General features: G+C 35.8%; 1 protein-coding gene and 1 long non-coding RNA gene across 18 annotated transcripts in view; both read left to right on the top strand.

The window, feature by feature from the left end:
- The window catches only part of ERC2 (ELKS/RAB6-interacting/CAST family member 2), a 407,597-nt gene that overhangs the window by 46,824 nt on the left and 340,707 nt on the right, over window positions 1-20,066 (top strand). For 11 of the 17 annotated variants that reach the window (XR_015806058.1, XR_015806060.1, XR_015806062.1 and 8 more), the window contains exons 3-4: window positions 974-997; window positions 1,613-2,029. Coding sequence is in view for 1 of the 17 variants with exons in the window: in XM_088171529.1 (XP_088027655.1) it covers window positions 974-997; window positions 1,613-2,029 (441 nt within the window). In the remaining 16 variants the exon portion in view is untranslated. The remainder of the gene's footprint in view (window positions 1-973; window positions 998-1,612; window positions 2,030-20,066) is intronic. The other 6 variants (XR_015806061.1, XR_015806063.1, XR_015806064.1 and 3 more) reach the window with 1 other exon arrangement.
- Window positions 10,452-19,389, top strand: LOC148222490 (uncharacterized). Its single transcript, XR_015806074.1, has 3 exons — window positions 10,452-18,302; window positions 18,538-18,628; window positions 18,807-19,389. It is a non-coding gene; the product is annotated as an uncharacterized LOC148222490 (long non-coding RNA).

Raw genomic sequence — 20,066 nt, forward strand, 5'->3', positions numbered from 1 at the left:
ACATTAAGGTAGTGTTTATTTAATGATAGAACAGATTCAAAGCCTCTAACTGAATTCTTCCACCGTCAATACTTATTTTCTGTTTGAAATAACTGATAAAAGACATTATTTCAAAAGCTTGGTTTCTCAAGGTTTTGAATTTTTCATTTAGTTTAAATAATTGCTAAAACCTGACAGATTTGCATATACTTGTGTAAAACATGAAGGTGGTATCAAATGAAATGAAGTTTTGTTGTTAGTTTGGTGTCTATGTTGTCGCTGTTTGGGTTTTTTTTGGTGTGGTTTCTGTTGTTGTTCTTGCTTTTAGAATGTGGAGTTGCAGAACATCAATTAAACCTAATAGGTCTGATGACATGCATTAAAGTCCCCAAATTCCTACAGTTAAATGGCTTCTGGTACAGACTGTGAGCCTGTTCAGGAGTTTATATTTCTAAAAGCTCAGTAGGCAATGAATAGAGGGGAAAAAATAAGAAGAAAAACAAATTGTCAGATAAAGATATAATCTGAAATGAACCCCATAAACCATAGCAACTCAGGCTGATTATCTGTATTCAACCTTAGCATGGAAAAATCCATTTTGATTTTGATCTGTGTTGAGTAAGGAGTGCAAGACATACCTCTGGAACAGTGACAGATCCCTGTACTCAGTTGCAGTATAAATATTTTAGGACAGTGTTCTGACAACCCTAAAAATGTAAAAGAACAGCAATGTCTGGAAATGTAATTTACCATGAGACTGATTATTTAAAATATATTTTTCTTTGTCACATCTATTGAGTAAAGTCTGTCTATAAGTTAATATATTTGAGTACTGTGAATTTGTTGTTGCCTTTCTGTGTAACTCAATAAAAATTTTTTTTCTGTTAAGATACTTTTTGTTGAATTCAGTTTTTTCTGTTGAATCTCCTTTGCTTGCATCTGACCTTTATTTATGTTGATTTGCTTCATTTTTTTCATTTACCATGCTGTTCAGTTTTTGGATGCCAGAAGAACAAAGGTTTGTCCACTATTTGCAGTAAATTTATTTTTCAAAATTCAGTATTGCTTATTGTGGGGTTTTTTGTTTGCTTTTTAGAGATACAGTAATCCTGTTTACTAAACTTGTTCATAGCTTTAGCTTCCAAAATGAAAAAATGAAACCAACCAGCCACAACTCAGCCCCTCCCAAAAGTCCCCTTTGATTCTAGTGAGGGCTTTGATTGACTTTATAAACAGCAGTACTGTTAAGCAACATGAAGAGCAGATTTATCTGTAGTCTATGAAGTAATTTAGAAAACATGGAATACTGAGTCTTTGAGCTTTGTAGGTACACATTGATTGTTCTGATGGATGTCACTGCCTAGTGTTTGCATTTGTTGCTATTAATTTTATCTGTAGCTGACATTATTTTGTGTCTGTGTATGTTGTCTTCTTTTTTCTTTCTAGAAGCACTTGAAAAATATCATTACAAATATTGTCACCTGCATTTGATATTTTATAAGGTCATTTGGTATACTTTCATTACTAATTCTAATCACTTTTTGTAACAGCCTTCAACAAAATTTTAATCAAATACTAATTCTACATTTAGATCCTAAGCTTATTTTTTTCTCTTTCTTCTTCTTTATTGCAGCATCTGCAAATGACAATCCAGGCACTTCAAGATGAGCTCAGAACTCAGAGAGACCTTAACCATCTCCTCCAGCAAGAAAGTGGGAACAGAGGGGCTGAGCATTTTACCATTGAGCTCACAGAGGAGAATTTTCGAAGACTTCAGGCAGAACATGATAGACAAGCTAAAGAGCTCTTCCTGTTGAGGAAAACTCTGGAAGAAATGGAGCTTAGGATTGAAACACAAAAGCAAACACTAAATGCAAGAGATGAATCAATAAAAAAGCTTCTAGAGATGTTGCAAAGTAAAGGTTTGCCTTCTAAAGGAATGGAAGATGACAATGAGAGAACTCGAAGGATGGCAGAGGCTGAATCTCAGGTTAATCATTTAGAAGTGATTTTAGATCAGAAGGAGAAGGAAAACATGCATCTTAGAGAGGTAATTAAAAACTCATTTATTTGTTTAAAATAATATTTTTGTTAAAAATAGTCATGGAGCTTGTTTTAGAAATATAATTCAAGTATTGAAGTGCTTTCTTTTTGTGCTCTAATTTTTGGATGAAAAGGATAGCATGCATTTGTTTTACATCTGTGTTAAGAACTCAGCAGGATTGTATGACATTTAAAAGCAAGAATAAGAAAATATGGAAGAAAAGCAGGTATGTTTGGGCCTATTGCCTCTGAAATATTGCTTTGCAATATTTCGTTATTTATTCATTTTGACAAAGTGGTATCTGACAAGTGAAGACTAGACCTACTGAAGAGGCAAGTGACACCTGCTGCTGCTCTAAAGAGTCATGAGTGCATGCCACCTTTGTGTTGGATTTTTATGCCTCTAGTGTTTGAAAACAGTGTTTTGAAGTCATTTGATTTCCATATAAACAAAGGATTCTGCCTATGTGTATTTCTAATGTATTTTCATGTGGGGATACTCCAACTTTTTACATAAATATAATGTCACATTAAAACACTGTGCTTTACTTTGAGAAAACCTAAATTTTATCCCAAGCCCACCCCCACCAGCTGCCCACATCACTTGCAAATGCATTTTTGGGACTGGATTTGGGATGATTGGATTAGTACAAGTGAAAGAAAATCTGGCCTGGTGTCAAGCCCATCTGGCCCTTTAGATCCCAGCAGTGCTCTCATGTGACTCTGTCAGGAAAACTAGGCAGGGCCAGTCTTCCTCACAAAGACCCTGCTGAGGAGGGTGAAAACTTGCAGGGAGGTCGTGTACAACCTACACACAGCAAGGGAAGTCAGGAGAAACATCTGTTCACTTGGAAACTCGGCAGCAGCGTGGGCACTAAAACACCAATTTGCCTGACAGAGCAAGTGCAAATGAAATTAGTGCAAGAGCTTAATAACTAGTGCTTGAGATTAAGAACAGCTATTTACATCTAGAGACTGTTGTCCAAATTTTCTTTGCTTTGGACATATTATTTAATATTTTATATTTAGCTTATGTTCTTCTCTGACCTAGAATATGTATTGAGGACTCAGTAGTTTCTGCTGCTCATTTGAAGCTTAGAAAGTGGAAAATTTTGTGATACACTTGAGTGAACTTTGCTTGTGAAGGTGTGGATCCTGAATCTTTCCACAGGCAGAATTTTAATTAAAACTGATGTAATGCATTAATGGATTCTGAAACGAGTTGCATAAGGAGCTAATGATACTGAATTTGTGATGAGGGAGAGTTGTGGAATAAGTTCTGTAGACTAGCAGACAAGTTTCTGGATTTAGATCTGCATACACTCTGTTTTCAAGGGCAGGTGATTGTGTGATTGTATTTCATCTGTTTTATCAGTGTCAATTAAGTTTGTGAACCCTAATTTGGCTATATATGGGACATGAGGAAATTTAAAGACAATTTCTAATGAGAATGGTTATCAAGGACAGTGAGAAATAGAACTAAATTGAGCTTGAAAAATAGATAAAATGTACGCTTCCAAGTCAAGTCTAATTGGCATCGTTTACTGATTAGTACAAGGCATGCTGAAAGGAGATATTATTGCTACCCAAAGACTTTGCATGTTTCTCCTGTGTTTATACTGAATTAATTTGGTGTTCCCCCCCGAGTTATTCTCGGGGGCAGGGAAGAAAAGTTGTTTCTCCCTCAGTTTATATGAGAATATAGAGGTTGTCTTTTATCTGGAATGCTGCAAGTATAGAATGGGATTTACTGCTTATGACATGCTGATATACCTTGGTAAGTGGTCAAGGTTTAAAATTTTACTAGATTTGTTGCTTGGAATGTGTCCCAGCCAGATTTGCAGGAACTGTCTAATGTTTTGGAAATTTTGGTTCACAATTTCCTTGTTTTTCTAAGAATTCAAGGTTTGGGTGCAGTCTCTCTCTTCAGCTCTCTTTCTGCTGCACATAGTGTATTTATAGGTTTGATTTTTATTTATTTTTAGGTTTCTGCATATTTGAAGTTTGTTGTAGGGACCTTGGAAGTGTGATGTGTAGGCTGTAGGAACTCTTTAGAAAAAACAAATATTTTAGTAGGTGCCTGTTTGTTTATCCATAACTCTGGATTTAATTGTTCCGCTGGACTCTTGGAAAATGTACTGAGGTTCAAATTTTTTCTTTTGCTCTCTTGTTATGGAAAGTTGTTTGCATGCTTTGAAGTAACATCAGACATTATGTATAGTTTAAAAGTATTATGTGTTTGTTAAAAGTCCAAATAGATCAATCTTTGATCTTTATGTGTAGCTTGGTAAATCCTTGTTCTGCAGTGCTGATATGAATTTTTGTCTCTGCTTTTAGTATTCATCCTGCATGATACAGGTTCTCAATATGATAAAACAGAGGTTACTGGGTTGAATCTTCTGCAGCAGCCTGCCCAGTGGGTTGATATATTTGTTTTCCTCTGTAACTAGTGTTTGTAGGTGTTCATCCTTTGTAAATCACCTGGCAGAGTTACTGAACGTTTTTTTTTTTCCTTCTGAGAATGCTTTAAAAGTAAGCTAGAACTTGGATACATTTTTAATTAATTTCATTCATGAGTTATTTAGTATTCACTCAAATGATGTTAATCTTTCTATACCTTTAACAACATATTTGTCATTTTAGAACATCATCTAAAATACTCTGCTTTCTTTATTTTTACAGGTTGGAGTATAACTCAAGTGTTGAGTGTATTTCTGAGGAATTAGTATTGGGTCGTGTGTAATGTTCTGTTAGATCAAATCCCGGATGGCTGTTTCTTCTCTTTCATTAGTTTTGCTATTTTATTTCTGCTGCTGCACTTGAAATTGTGCCATGGGAAGTTCAGGGAGAATTTCTTCATGGAAAGAGTTGTTAAATGCTGGAATGGACAACTCCAGGGATGGGATCACCATCCCTGAAGGTGTTCACAAAATGACTGGGTGTGACTCTTAGTGCCATGGTCTGATTGACAAGGTGGAGATTTTCAAGGACTTTTAGACTTGATGATCTTGGATATCTTTTCCAACCTTTATGATTTGGTGATTCTGTGAAACAAGGATGATAAAATTCTGTGTAGCATCATATGAAATTATTCCACAAATAGGGTTTGTGTGTGTCAGTTTACCATTACAATGATAGATTCTGCTGTAGTTTCCAGCAGAAAGAGTGCTGTCTGTGAAGAAAGGTTAACATGGTGTGAATGAAGTTGAACATGGAAAAAATAAACTGAAGACTGATGGTTTTATACAACCTCAACACTACATTAAAATGTAATGTAGAGATGGACTTCTCATAAGCCCTTTGCTGTTGGTATTTAATTTAAAATTACTTTTTATCTGAATTTTTCAGTTCAAGAAATCTAATTGTGCACTGACCTAGCTAAAGGTCAAGTCTAACATGTATTTTGCTGAGCTTTTGACCATGTTTTCCCCTAATGCAGCCATAATTTTCTCTCTTATGCTTTCATTTCTTAGTGCTTTAAAACAGTGCAAAGCTGGAATTTCATTTTTTTGTTCATTCATTTTGTTAATCTTTTAGATAACTCAACGTGGTGGTGCAGAAAGCTATTAATAATCACTGGTGGGTGGTGTTTTACCAAACCAAAGAGTTAAACTACCATGTTGTAAGAGAAACTGAAGCAAGTGGTCTTGAAACATTGGGAATTAAGGACAACCTCTTTAACACACCTGTATCTCAAATGAATGTCAGTTCTCTTTCCTTGAGCTGCACCCCCTGAGCACTGACCCTACAAGGAATTGAATAGCAAGGGAGGTGTTCTTTGTTATTCCACAGCTGCTTTTGTCTAGCTGGGAACTTTTTCAAAGTTCATTTAACTAGGTAGAGAGGAATAACTTCCTGTTGTCTGTAAGCCTCTACCACCTTGTTAATTATTAATTTTCTGCCCATTTCACATGCACATTTCCAAAAATAAATATCCTACTGTTCTGATTGGCTGGATAGCCAAGAATCATATGAAAATTTCTTGGTTTTAGGCCATTGATTACTTCTGGCCATTCCTCCACCCACCCCCATGAGTAACCTCAGTAGAACTTGATAATTCTGGCTGCCTTCAAAGATGTGGAATTTCTCCAGGCTTTCGATGGCATTTCTTAGAGAAAATACAGGTGAGAGTCATGGAATTAGCTGGTGTACTAGAGCCAGAGAAATACCTCCAGAAAATAAAACAATCTTTATTTTCCTTCATTTGCTTTCATGTTCTTGGGAGATACAGACTAAATGTGATGTGTTGATTTTGTGGCCCTCAAAGATTGTACCTTCCTGCAGTATGCAATCCATGCATCTTAAAACTGGTTCACAGAAGCCAACTTGTGATAGTTTTATTCAGGCTTTGTGTTTGAAGGCCTTAGAAATGACAAATGTGAGGTCCATTATAGAGCAGAAGAAGGGGAATAAAGCTGAAGTTGGAATCCTGCTCTTTTACAGGAATAGCAAAGAATGTCAGTGTCACAAAGGTTCACTAAAATGTTGGGAAATAAGCTGTGCAAAAAATGGGGTTAGATTTCTTTCCCTGTAACAAGGAATTTAAAATGTAGGCAATAAGTTTTCACAGGGATAGCTGAATTCCCAGCTTGGAGAGAATTATATTAAAGGTTTCCTTAGTTCCTGATTCACAAAGCAAGAATGAGCAAATGTAGCTCTGAGTAACAGTGTGAGCATGTGTTTCTGCTTCAGTTTGGGAGATGTAGCCTCTTAAGAGGAGGTTGAGCTCTGTTTCATTCCTTCTGAGAATTTCTGCCAAGATTGCACTTGGTTTTCTATCACTGTTAGACTGAATCCTATGCTTTTAACTAAATTCACTCAAGTATTTTTGTTCGTGTTTTTCAAAGGTAAATGAAATTTGTTGTTGTTTTTTGAAAAAAAAAAAAAAAAGAAGAATAGCTTTTGCTTTGTTAAGGAAATTAATGTATCCTGCAGAGAATGAAGTGGTCTTTGCAAGCAGACTTAAGAAAAAGGACATTCTTGGTCTGTTAGTGGTTGAAAATCTGTCTTGAAGCCATAACCTCATACTATAGCTTTCTTCATGTTCAGAATTAAATATTGTGAAGATCACTTAATATACATTCCTGTCAGAAAACACAAGATGCGTGCCTTAAAGTTCTTAAATTGGTTATCATGTCTCCTAGAGTTTTAAATAAGCATTTGTTTCTCTATAACTTTGGGAGAACTGTAGGTAATATGGGGATTTTATCATGTGGAAATCTAGCACAGATGTTTGGTATTACTTTTTTTAAAACATAGTGACCACACATTATTTACCCTAAGTACCATTAAGTATTTTTTTATTATTGCTATTAAAAACTTGCCTAAGGCAGAGTCCCACTAAGTCTCTAGTGAAGTCAAATGTTAAAATTCCAGCAAGTATTTTATTATATATACATACACCTATATTACATATGCCCTTTCTGTACAACATACAATTTCACTAAAACAAATTCTGAGATCATATAGGATTTTATATACACATTTTAACTCTTATCTTGCACGTATTCTAAAAATTATGTTGTTGCTCATGGTTTAAAGTTACGGCTTTTTATATTTAGTAGAAAGAAGAACAACACATCTTTATAATAATTTAAAGTGTACTTCTAAACTTTCAAGGGGTTTTTTAAAACTTTGCTCTATCTTTGAACTCAGCTTGGTCAAATAACGAAGGCTGCTGATAGGATTTGAACTGCCATCATGAATTAGTTATTGCATGTTTTTAAAGTTATTAATGGAGCAAAGTTCCTTCTTCCACTGTGAACAGAACAGATGCCTTGCAGACTTTTGGTGTTTACTGTAAATGTCTTACACTGGAGCCAGTAGTAATTTACTAAGGAAATGCTTTATCGACACCAAACGTTTCTTCCCTGAAGTTGGTTACACAGATTAACAACCATTCTAGACTGAGCTTTTTTATTAGGTTCATTATTACCTCTTTCCTTTTATTTGTCCTGCCTCAACTCAAAATATTAATCTTATCATTTGCTATAAAGACAATTGCTTTTTATCAAAATATCAATAGTAATATGTGTTTTTAAGGTGACCCCTTAAGTATACAGGAGACCTCTGCAGTGTTGGCAGTGACTGGAGACATGAGAAAGTAGACAGAACCTGATTATGCTCTAGAGAACAGTTGTTACTTCTAACATAGCCCATTCAGATTTTGCTATGCCCTGTGATATTCTTGCCAAAGTGCTTGCTTGCAATAGTTTTTCTAAGTCCATGAAGGATTGGAAAGCTTTGTTCCTTTCGAAATCTGTTTAAAAGCAGGATTGACCTCCATGACACCACCACCAGTAGTCTGGAATCTCATATATGAGAAACCTGTCAGTTTGAAACTGCCATGTCTCAAACTAGCAACTAAAAAAATATTTTTGGAAGAGAGAAAAACCAGATCCATAAATAAGCTGGATTTCTCTACCTTCCCACGTGTGGAGGTGATCAGTATTGATCCTGCCAGCATTCCTGGAAAGTGCATCCTTTAGAAGGCAATCTGGGGGCTAGCTTGAATTACTGTAATTCTAGTATTGTCCCCAGACATGAAATACTGTCTTTGCAATGCTCTTTGCTCAGTTCAAACATTTACTCAAGATTTTGGAGACAAGCCATGATGAAATAGAGAAAAATTATCATTTTTGGTTTATTTTCTATTCCCTGCTCTGTAAGTATGCTGCTACTCATTTCTGTGCCAATAACTTGGTTATTCTCTAATGTAATTAACTTACTCTAGCTCTGTCTTCCTGTCCTTTTCCATATGAATGACTATAGCTTATGGAGGTGACTCACACCTCTGACATGTTGATGTATTTTCTCAGAATCAGAACTGAATTTCCAGGGAAGGGGAGAGTTGGCCACCCTCGAATTCCAGTGTACACTTCTCTGATTGAGACCCTCTGTGTTAGCTGAGACCCTTGTCTTAGGAAACATTCAGCCTTTTACCTGGACCGGAAATCCATGTATTGTCACATGAGCTGGAGTTCCAGAAAACTGCAACAGGCCAGTCTCCTGCCAGAGTCTACATCTATATATATATATACACATATATATATAAAAACACACTTATTCCTTTGCAAGGATGCAAAGACTCAAAAGAAGAAAATGCTTTTTTGTACTTAAAACCACCTCCTCTCTCCTCCATCCCCCAGTCTGATAAAACTTTTTCATCTGCTGATTTTTTTTCCTGGTACAAGTCTTAAACTGTATAAGAAAATGAGTATTGCCTTGGTGCTGGTGCTGGCTTATTTTAGTAATAAAAGTGGAAGTTTTATTATAGATAGTAGAACAGAGCTAATAAGGTAAACCCTTTCTAAAGTTTCACCTAAAACTCAGTTTGAAGAAAAAGTATAATGTTAGATTAAACAATTTAACAAAACAGTATTTCTGATTTAGTGAATAGATGATCGTATCTGAATTTTATAGATGTCATTATTGGCTTGTGAGACAATCCTGGTAATAGGGATGTTTTTTGGTTGTTAACAGTTTGAAGCTGGTATTCCAACATGATTATAAGGCTCTCAATATATTTATGCGCAAAATTTGATGATGGCTATAAATATATTTCATCTCCCTATAAAGATTTGTCTGAAATTTGGGTGAATAACCCTAAGGTTCTCTGAAAGACATATCTACCAAAAATGTGGATATGTTTGAAAGCACTGAGGAGCAAATTCTGTGGTTTTTTTTTTTTTTTTTGGTTGGTTGGTTTTTGTTTGTTTTTTGTTTGTTTTTTCTTTGAGTCAGATGAGGTCAGTGGGATTGACTGATTTAAGGGGAATAGGATTAGATTTGAGAGAATAAATGAATCCAGGTTTGGTTACTGCTTGGCTACACTGTTGGAAGGAAAGTTTGCTGCAGCTTTTCTGTAGGTGGAGCCAAGGTCTTCACCTGCTTGGTTTATTTTCATTTGTCAGCACATCATCTTCTCCCTGCAACATAACCCTCTACAAAACAAAACAACCCAAACGTTTTTGAGTCATTTATGTCTAATGAGTATATTTAGAATACTATACTTACTGGCTCTGTATGGTCTTCATTGCCCTGCTTTCTGTGCCATTTACTTGAACGGATTCTTTCTAAACACATACTTTGTGTTCTCTCCTAGGGACCTGTGATAGTGGAAGATTTTTTATGTAGTCCAAGTTCCACTGATATTACTAAAAAAAGGAAAAATAATGCAATGATTGACAGAGAAATGCCTAGTCAGCTGCTGGCTGTACTTGGTAACTGCAACAGGTTCTTAGTGGTGTTTCACTGACTTCTGGCCCCTGTATCCTCCATTAACACAGTTCTTGTGCTGCCATTGCTCTGCAATGTTGTTTTTTTCCTAGCTCCATTCAAACCAGCATTTTTTGAGAAAGACTTCCAAATTGGGCTATTAAAGGGCCATTTATTAAAGTGAATGAGCTTCACACACCTTTCTCCTTAAAATATTCATGTGGAGAATGCATTATTTTAATTTACTAACAGATAATTCACATCTAGTTATCTATTTTTTGTAGTCACACTTCTTTAATTGTCTTTTGCTCTTACACGTTAATTCCCCTAAATAAATTTATTTATGCAAGTACATAGGTCTTAGGTTTTAGATTTATAACAATAAATATAAGCTAAAACATGTGAGTTTATTTTCTTTAGCTCATTATTTGACTCAAACCTAAACATTGGAAACAGTATTTCTCTCATACGTGATCTTTAGAAGGAATTTCTCATTTCAGTTCATGAGATTCTTTCTGCAAGTTCCGGCAAATACTGAGTTAATTAAATTTCTACTTTTTCATTATCTGCTGAATTTTTTGCAAGGTTTATTAGCCAAAGCTTTGGTCTTCAGAGCAAGAAAGTGCAGTGCATTGATTACTAGGTATTTGAAAGTATGGGGAAAAATATGAGGCCCTAAATAATTCCTAAAAACCAGCCAGTAACTAACTTGAAGATTTGCATTGCATTCTTCACATAGAGCATGAAGGCACTAGATGGCTCTCTTGAACGAGGATTTTGTTTCAGTCTTGTTTTCACAGACAATCTCACCCTATTTGTTATTTTTCATTGCTCATTTTACAATGGTAGTCAATGCAAAGACAATTCCACACAGATTTTAATTTAGTCTGATCTGAATGCAGTTTAGAACAGCTAACTCTAAGAACCAAAGCCAGGAGACTGAAAAGGATAGTGCAGCTTTCTACAGAAAATCAGGAATGCAGTCTGAAGGGATTAGTGGAATTCAGTCCCAATGTGTTAGTCAAGGATTGTAATTTGATTTACAAAAGTGAAAGAGCAAACGAAGGGTTCCTTTTCCTCTTTGAATGGGTTGGAGTTTCACCATATCTGCTCTGGTACTGCAGCTGCCAAAACACATTGGGGATCCAGCAGTGCTCATTTCTGGTGTTAGCAAGTTTTGAGCAGTGTTGAATTTAACCAGCCTGGGGCACCTGTGAGACACTGGGCACTCCCATGGCTCCAGAATTCCTTGTTTCAGTATCTGGGGGAAAAAGCTTCAAAAGAAGAGTGTTTTCACAGAGAAAGCACATTTGTCTGCTACATCTTAGGACTAATGGGCAGTGTCATTGCTGATGAACTTTTCTGTCTCCAAATAGGAGTAATTAAGCTTGTTGCTATTTCATAGGTGATTGTGCAGGTGTCAGATAGATGGGAACACCCAACATACTGTCTGCTCAATTGTTGTCTTTGCTGTCATCTATTAAACATCTGTTTTGATGAAGTTAATTCCTTGGGGAATTACCACTCTGATAATTCCCTAAGATGTAGCATTCGTTCTCTTTTATTTTTTAATAATTTAATTTTTTTTAACCTGAAATGAAAGATGCCTATTCAAGTTTCCATAGCTTGAGCAACATAATCATGAACAAACTTGTGGTGTAGAATTTTTCTGATTTTGTAGAGCCTTTACACATATGTGCCACAAACAACTTTTTCCCCTTGTAGAGCTTTCTCACAAAAGAAGTAGAATCTATATTGTATTTAAAAATGTACCATTGTAGCAGAGGAGGAAGGATTTTTTGTTGCAGATGTATTGTTATCCCAGCAAAAATGTTGGTCTGTTTCATAGCCTTGGTGGACTGAACACCTGCATATTTCAGTCAGAACAATCAGTTTGTTCTCACTTGTCCCTGATCTGCCTGGAGAGAATAATTTTCAGCTCTCAACTTGCAAATGGCATAGTTTCACATAGGAGGACATGTGGCAGAGAGAAGATTTTCTGCTGATAACAAGTTTCAGAAACCATTATCAAAATAATGTTACCTTTCAGCCTCTCAACAGTATTGTGAGTGTTTACAGAGGTCTTGGCAGTGCTTGCTCCCCATCTGCATCATTAAGGCACAGCATGATTGGCCAGAAAAAGGAATTCTTACCAAGAGATTGGGAACAGACAAGCATAGGCCCCCAGGAAAAACGTTCATTTTAACACCAACTCAGATAATAGAATTTATCAAAACAATAGTGGGCTTTAGGATGGTAAGATAGAGCTTCTGGAAGGTTTCCAAAATAGGGCTATTTTGATAATTTGCTTCCTCTGTGTCCTTCAGCAGGAGGAGTTTCTTGTCTATATCATATGTATCTGGAAGCCAAGTGCCACATACAAAATTTTTATTTCATTTATTAACCATTTTTTTTCTGAATGGCTTGCTTTCCAATGAAATCTAAAAAAATACTGGTTTAAACATCCAGAAAACCCGAGGGTGTTTTGTGTCTTATAGAAAAAATAGGAAGTTTCATAAAAACTTCCCTTTTATTTCTTTGGAAACAAGTTATGAATACATTATTAGCAGGCTGACTATTCCCAGTATATGCACTTAGTGTGAATTTATGAATTCACAAGCATCTTTCATTCAGTTTTGTGGAGCTTTAGGTCTCATGTCAAATGTATTTGAATGTTGCTGATGATCCCTTCCTGCTGGAATCATTGAGCAGAATAACAGTGATGAACTCCATAAATAAGGGAAAGATTGGAATAATTGCATTTGCCATTATGACAGCTAAATTTATTTGACTGTGTTCCTTCCAGGTCAAAATTATGTATTGTAAACTCATTTCTGGTCTTTCACTGGTCTGCTGCAACTTGAGGTTGCAGTGACTTGCAGCTTTATGAAAGACCTGCAAGAATTCTCTTTCCATGAGAACATCCTCCCCTTCTTTTTTAGAGCTGAGTTAAATATTCCAGATCTAATATATTGAAGTTTTGTCTACCATCTCTTTTCCATTTCATTTTGAAGGAGGAATTCAGCAGTAACACTATCAGCCTGTATCAGGATGAAACAATTGAGACTTTTCTGTGATAATTTTGGCTCACTTTGGTTTTTACTGTGTGTCATCATCAGTTGATTGTGATGCAGCCATACTCAAAATTTTTGCCCAAGACGAGTTTCAGAATTACACATTTAATCAGGTTACATGATAACCTGTATTCCTTTTGAGACACATTGAAATAATGAGAAAACTTGGCACTTTTAGATATCAGAAAGCCTTTTTGTTTGAAGGTTTGGAGCCCTCCTTCCCTGAACTGTTAATCCTAAGGACAGCTTAAAAATTTTACTGTCTCTGAATAGCCCCAGAATTACTGTTAAGTATCTGTCTCTGAATATATTCAGAGCTTTTCTTTCCTGAAGCATTACGTAGCACTTGGAGTTCACTGAGAGGGAAACACAAATACAAGCAACTTGGAAAAAGTGAAGTTTGCCAGCTTGTCTGTCCTCTGGGTTTCTTTGAGCTTTCTTGACCCTTTCTGTATTCAACTTGACACCCCCTCCCCTCTCAGCTGTACTCGGGGCACAAAGATCAGCAGCAGTCATGCCTTGTTCTTCTCTCTCACGCTGGGAGTGCAGCCCTGGTGCAGGTGCAGAGTGAGTGGCAGCTGGTTTAGCTCTGTTCCAGGTGTGTAGCACTGCAGTAACTCTGTGTGCCTGCCTGGCTCCCACACCTGCCTGGCTGCACAGCTTGGACTTCAGCTATTTCCCAACCTCCTCAAAAAGCAATTACTTGGGAATGACAGCTGCATGTAGATAAATACAAACAATGTACACAAAATCCATGTCAAGGTACAGACTATAAATCTTTTTTTCCAAGTGAATTTCCTGGCTATGTGAATATAGCATTCTGTGTAAGTAATATACATATATAGCATCTTATAAAGTGATATTTGTGGTAATAATGGATCTGTAAAAATGTTTTGGGGGATGATTTTTATTAGTTCTCTTGCATGATGGGAGTACTGTGTGAAACGTCTCATGAAAAAGATGGATTCTGAAGACAGCCAAATGGTCTTTTAAAGATATTTTAGGCAAGTATTTTATTTTTTCCTCAGACTCGTATTTACTGCATCCATAAGTGCTTTCTATGTAATTCTGAGACAGATAATATCAATGCTTCTGTCATGAACGTTTCCAAATGCAAAAGTAACTTTTCTTTAGTGGCACAATAAAATTTATATAAACGTTAGAAAGAAGAAAATGGTGAAGTTTTGAGTGTAGGAATGTAATTCTCTATAGAACACCTATTTTGTTTTCAGAAATAAAATGGAACTGTCTGTATTTTGCACTAATTCTGTATTTTGCATGCCTTCAGAGCTCTGGATGTCTAAACTGTACCTTGCAGCATTTAAGATTTGAAGCACGACACATCCTGATTCTTGATGCAAAAATAAATGTAATAATTGACACTTCCTGTGAAGGAGAGGCAATACCTACACAGAGCATGTTGGAACTGTGGTCTCTTACAGAACACCTGGCAGCTGTGGAGATGTACTTCAGAAAATGGAGATGTACTTCAGTTTCTCCAATGCTTTCTTGAGCGAACAGCCTATCAGAAGCTTGCTAGGAAAAGGAAATGTCTTTAAAAGTTGTCATTGTATTCTCAGCTGTGCTAAACCAGCTTATTAAGAGTGGATTTATGCACTCTGGTACCTGAACAAAGTAATTTGTATTGGGATTGTTCAATGTGATGACAGAACTGGAAGTCATTGTTACATTACACTTGTATTTCTTTTTGCTGGCAAGTTCCTGAAGGATATGATATTTTAGATGTTGTCACACTCAGAGACAGAGTCTTGCCTAACCTGGAGACCAGCAAGATAAAAAACCAGGAAATGACCTGTAAAGAACAAAGTTCCTTGGGATTTTTCAGGGTCTGGTTGGGGATTTCTTGAAAAGGAACTGAGTTACTGATTGATTGTGGAGGAAGGAGTGAAAATAATGAGGTGTCGTTAATTTTTCATAATTGTCAACACTACAGGTGATAACTGGAAGCAATATATTGCTTTGTCTTGAAAGCACATGTCAAAAACTGTTTTAGATGTCATTGTACCATAACAGCTGAGCCAAAATATAGTGTGCTTATATATGAATCTGTTCATCTTGTCTAATTTAATGCACTGAGAAATCAAATCTAACTTTTTTGTTTGTTTTCTCAGTTGGGGTTAAATGAGCAAGCAATTCTTTGACTTTTTAGTGAAAGAATGTCTGTCTTGCTTTAAGTGTTAAGATAAAAAAGCACTGAATTAAAAGATGGTTTAAAACTGTTTTTTAAAATTAGTAACTCATGGACTGTTGCACTATGGGCTGTGATTTATTTATTTATTTTTTAGTGAGCCATCTGTTCATTGCTTAATAGCAAGACAACAGGAAAGGCAACAATATCAGAAAGTAACTGAGAAAAGTCTTATACTGCAGCTTGGTGGGTGGCATGTGAAAAATACAAGTTCTTCACTGACTTTTAGACTGCATGTACATTATCATAGCAGAAGAATAGCTTTGGAGCTAAGGAGTTAGTACTGAAGGGTTTTTTGGGATTTATATTGGGTGAATTTTTTTCATCTCTGCCCTTTTTTTTTTTTTTATATAAAGATCAAAACTAAAAGTCTGTAATATGTTTAAGACATATTGTGCAAGAGATAATGATGGTTTTACAGAACTATTTCCATAGGCCATTAGGCTGTAGTGTTGCTCTTTCCTAATTCCTATTACTACAATGCATTGTTTAGTTCATACATACCATGTTTAGGCAATAAACAAAAATCCAGAGCATGTGGAAAGTTCATTTTCTAGAGGTTTTGGAAAAATCTAATTATGAGATAATGTGTTACGGTAATGCAAAAGCTGAGTATAAAATACATTCACTTGTAACCTGAGCAGTGCCCAGACTGCTTTCTGTTAAATGTTCTCTGTTGGAAATTACTGGCATTAAAATCTCAATAGTTTTTTTTTTTCTGATGAAGGCAAAACCCTTTGAGCAATGCTGTTTTCATGATTTTGCTTAAAGTCTTGACAAAATCTAATTTCATAACTTAGAATATTCAAGATGCTTTGTTTTCATGTAATATGGTTTGAGAAGTAGAAGTGAGATGTACCTGTTCCAGATTTTGCTTGGTTCTTTGAATATGCTCTGCTGGTATTTTAGGGTATTTGGAACTTAATGGGATATGATCTTAGTTTCTTTATGGTTGAAGGACATTGAGCAAAATTTGAGAAACAAATTTTAGGAAATAAAGATGGCACAGGATGTGTTCAGGACCTGGACCTTTGAAGCCTTTGAGCTTTGTACGTATTCATGTGCAAATACAGCATTTGTGCTTAAAAAATGTGCAAAACTCTTGCAAACTGCAAAAACTGAAGGGAGAATTTTCTTTTTGCTAATTCAATATGCCATGAGACTTCTAGTCCTCAAACTCTACTGAAGTAGTAAATGATTTTTCAGAATCACTGGAAAGAAAACTCAGTAGCTATCCAGCAGTTTGGCAGAAGCTCTGCATTCATGGCCATCTCGTGTTTCCCAGGTGGATATTTGAGGATGTCCAACCCTAGTGAAGGTAGTCAGTACAAGTGTATTGAGCTGAGCCACTTGAGAATTGAAGGGCAGAAATTACTCTGAACATCCTCATTAAATTGAGTTCCAAGAGGAAGATCAAGGATGTTCTGTAATTCAGATGTATTTCAATTTTGAGCCAACACTTTGCATCCTAGTGCTGGCAGTATTAGAGACACTTCTGAACACATGCAGAAAGGAAGTGATGCTCCTTCCACTGTTGCAAGGAAATTTTCATGTAAATATTTTATTCTGTATCTATATTTAAAAATTACAGATAAATCTCTGAGAGAATTACTTGTGAGATATCCCACCTTCCAGCCATGAGAATATTCAGATCATTTGGTTTAGATTTGAGTTTCTCAGATTCTGAAGTCACAGGTCTTTGAATAGTGAGAGAAGCCCATGAGGTTAATTGTATAAGTTGTGTTATCTGGAAAATAATTTGCCTGTTCTCCAGCTGTTGCTGCTGTATCTGAGCACTTCTGGCTGTGTTCTTCAAGCCTTACCCTGGGGCAAGGTCTCTTCTCACTCAGGCTTGAAAGTTCTGGTCTACTGTCACCTCAATCCATATTTCATGACCTTATAGAGCTAATCTAATGGAAATAGAGTCTGCTTTTCCTTCACCTGGTATCTGCCGATAAAGTAAACTTTCACAATTCAGATGGGTATAGGTAAATAATGATTAACAGCCAAATATGGGTATAAACATCTGTATTTAGATGTTGGTAATTGAGCATGACCATGTTTAAATACTGTGCCTAGAATATTTGGTAGGCAAGTATTGGAAACTCATAGACTGTCAGGAAAGACCTACCTCATGAGTAAATGCTGTTGAGTAAGGTAAAAAGAATTCATATGAATCTTAATTATTGAAAAAAAACCCATCCCAAACCAACACAACAGTCAATCCCCTGAGAAATGCATAAGCAAAACAGCCATGTGTCAAAATTTTTTATTCTAACCTTTAAAGTATTGTTTATTGTGAATAAATAATTGCAGAATAATTGTTTGTGACCAGATCAGCTGTAATAATTGAGTTGAATTTCCAAGAACTGTTTTTAAAAGCTATTCTAACAGAAATTTAGTGGCATTAATATGCTCAAGAAAAGAGAGAAAGATACTGAGATTCAGCTCCTCTTCCTATAGATAGGAAAGAGAACCAAAAAATGAAATGTTGAGCCATATTCAGGTCTGGTTCCTGAGCAAGAAAACTCTCATTAACTTGACCATTTCTCATTTCGAGAATCAGTCATTAATCAACGACTGTTATCTAATCAATGTTCACTAACCAATGCTCAAAAGAACCCCATAAAATGGAACTTATTCTGTATATAGGGATTGTTCTGTATGCATACATCTGCAGATGGGGAGAACATCAGGGTGTAGCAGAAGAACTCAAGGGCTGCCCTCAGGGTGGCCCATTCCTCCCAGTGAACCACAGAAGTCCTACCAGCCTTTCTGTGGTAAGTTTGCTCCAGTGAATGAATTATTTGTCAGTCACACTTGTATTTATGTTTGTGATCACAGAGCTAACAATTTGTGCATGTATCTGTGAATGTTTTTGTTTTCTAATTTTTTAATTAAATTTACCTTATCATTATATTTTAATTTCTCAGTTTACTATTTGTTTTAAGGGGTTGGATAATGATAATTGCTACAGATCAATTTAAGATTCTTTTCTCTTTTGCTGTCTTGCAGATTCTTAACATCTGGTAGGAAATGTGTTGCATAGGAGGAAGGTCAGAAAAAGAAATTGATGATCCCAACTTGAAAGACTAAATTGAGGCAGGTAATGATGCAGTTCCTTGGCTTGTAATTCTGCCCATTTGATATGAGGCCTATGTAATAGCTGCTTCTTAGAATGCTACATGATAGATAATAATGAAGTAAAGTACAGAATCACAATTATTTTACCTCATTGCTCTGTAAAATAAATTAAACCATCATTGTACCATTTTTTCTCTTAGATCATCCTGTGATGAGCTCACCCTGTGTACCGTCGTTTCCTCACAGAAAACACGAACAATAAGAGGATCAGAAGCAGCCTGTGAAAAGAAGGGTTACATTGCACTCATTTTTTTTTCTATAACAATGTCCTTATATTGTAAAATGTTCTAAAGAAAATGTTGTCATCCAAATGCAAAAAGACAAAACTTAAAAATAAAAGTATATAAAACATAGTTATTTTAAAGTATGTTTTTATTACAATTGCAAAGAAACTTTGGCATTAGATTTTTCATAGAATAATACACTTCCAAAACTGTGTTTACAGAGATATGGGGTGTGGAGGATTTGAGCAGTGAAAGAGACAAATGCAAATAAGAGGTCTAATGTAGAATGATGCTTTATTGCTGGCACGTTTGCTACTAAATCAAAATGTTACATCCATTTCCTTTTTATTGCCTCTAAATACAGTAAGATCCTCATATTCATGGTTATACTTAACAGAACCTGCACATGATTTAATCTGCAATGACTTTGCTGTGGTGATGTCACTGACTAGAATTACACTTGTGCTGATGTAAATAAGGAAAGAGTGAAACCATTGGTTCACAGAGATTTGCTGAGAGCCAGAGTTGAGCTCTGAAATCCAGTCTTCTGAAAAAAGGCACAGAGCAATATCCAAATAGAAAATGAATAATGCCTGTAAAGGGAGCCTTGAGCATGCTGAGGTACTGACTATGGACTTGTTCCTGAAGATATTGCTGTTAGGTAGGAGTTGATGCCAAGAATTTTTGACATTTGTGGGATAAGTCCATCAATTGGCAGGATATGTGAAGAAGTGATTTTGAAAATGGAGGCTGTGTGGTAAGAGATAGGCCCTAGAAAATCTGCCTGACTATATTGTGAGAATCCATAGAGAGCTGTAAATAACCAGATAGTATTTAACCAAGAAGTAATGCAGTAAGTAAACTATGAAATAAATTGTTTCTGTAATATGTCAACAGAGTTATGTAGTTGGCAATTTTCCACCAGCTAACTTTTTATACTCTCTAGGTTTTGGTTCTTATTCCACACAGTTTCTCTCTTCTTTATACAGTTAACCTACTTCTTAGAGTTTTTAACCCTTAAACTATTTGGAACTCTTTGTTTTGAATTATCTTTTGCCAAAATGTCTGTTTATAAGCTTTGTTATCTGATGTCAGTAGAACTTGGGTAATGGTTATTATCAGCCTACTGCTATGTTTAAATTAAAGAAAATCTGCCAATTCATAGACTTACTGGGT

The sequence above is a fragment of the Sturnus vulgaris genome, chromosome 11 (assembly GCF_052056855.1).
Source record: "Sturnus vulgaris isolate bStuVul1 chromosome 11, bStuVul1.hap1, whole genome shotgun sequence".
Lineage (NCBI taxonomy): Eukaryota > Metazoa > Chordata > Aves > Passeriformes > Sturnidae > Sturnus > Sturnus vulgaris.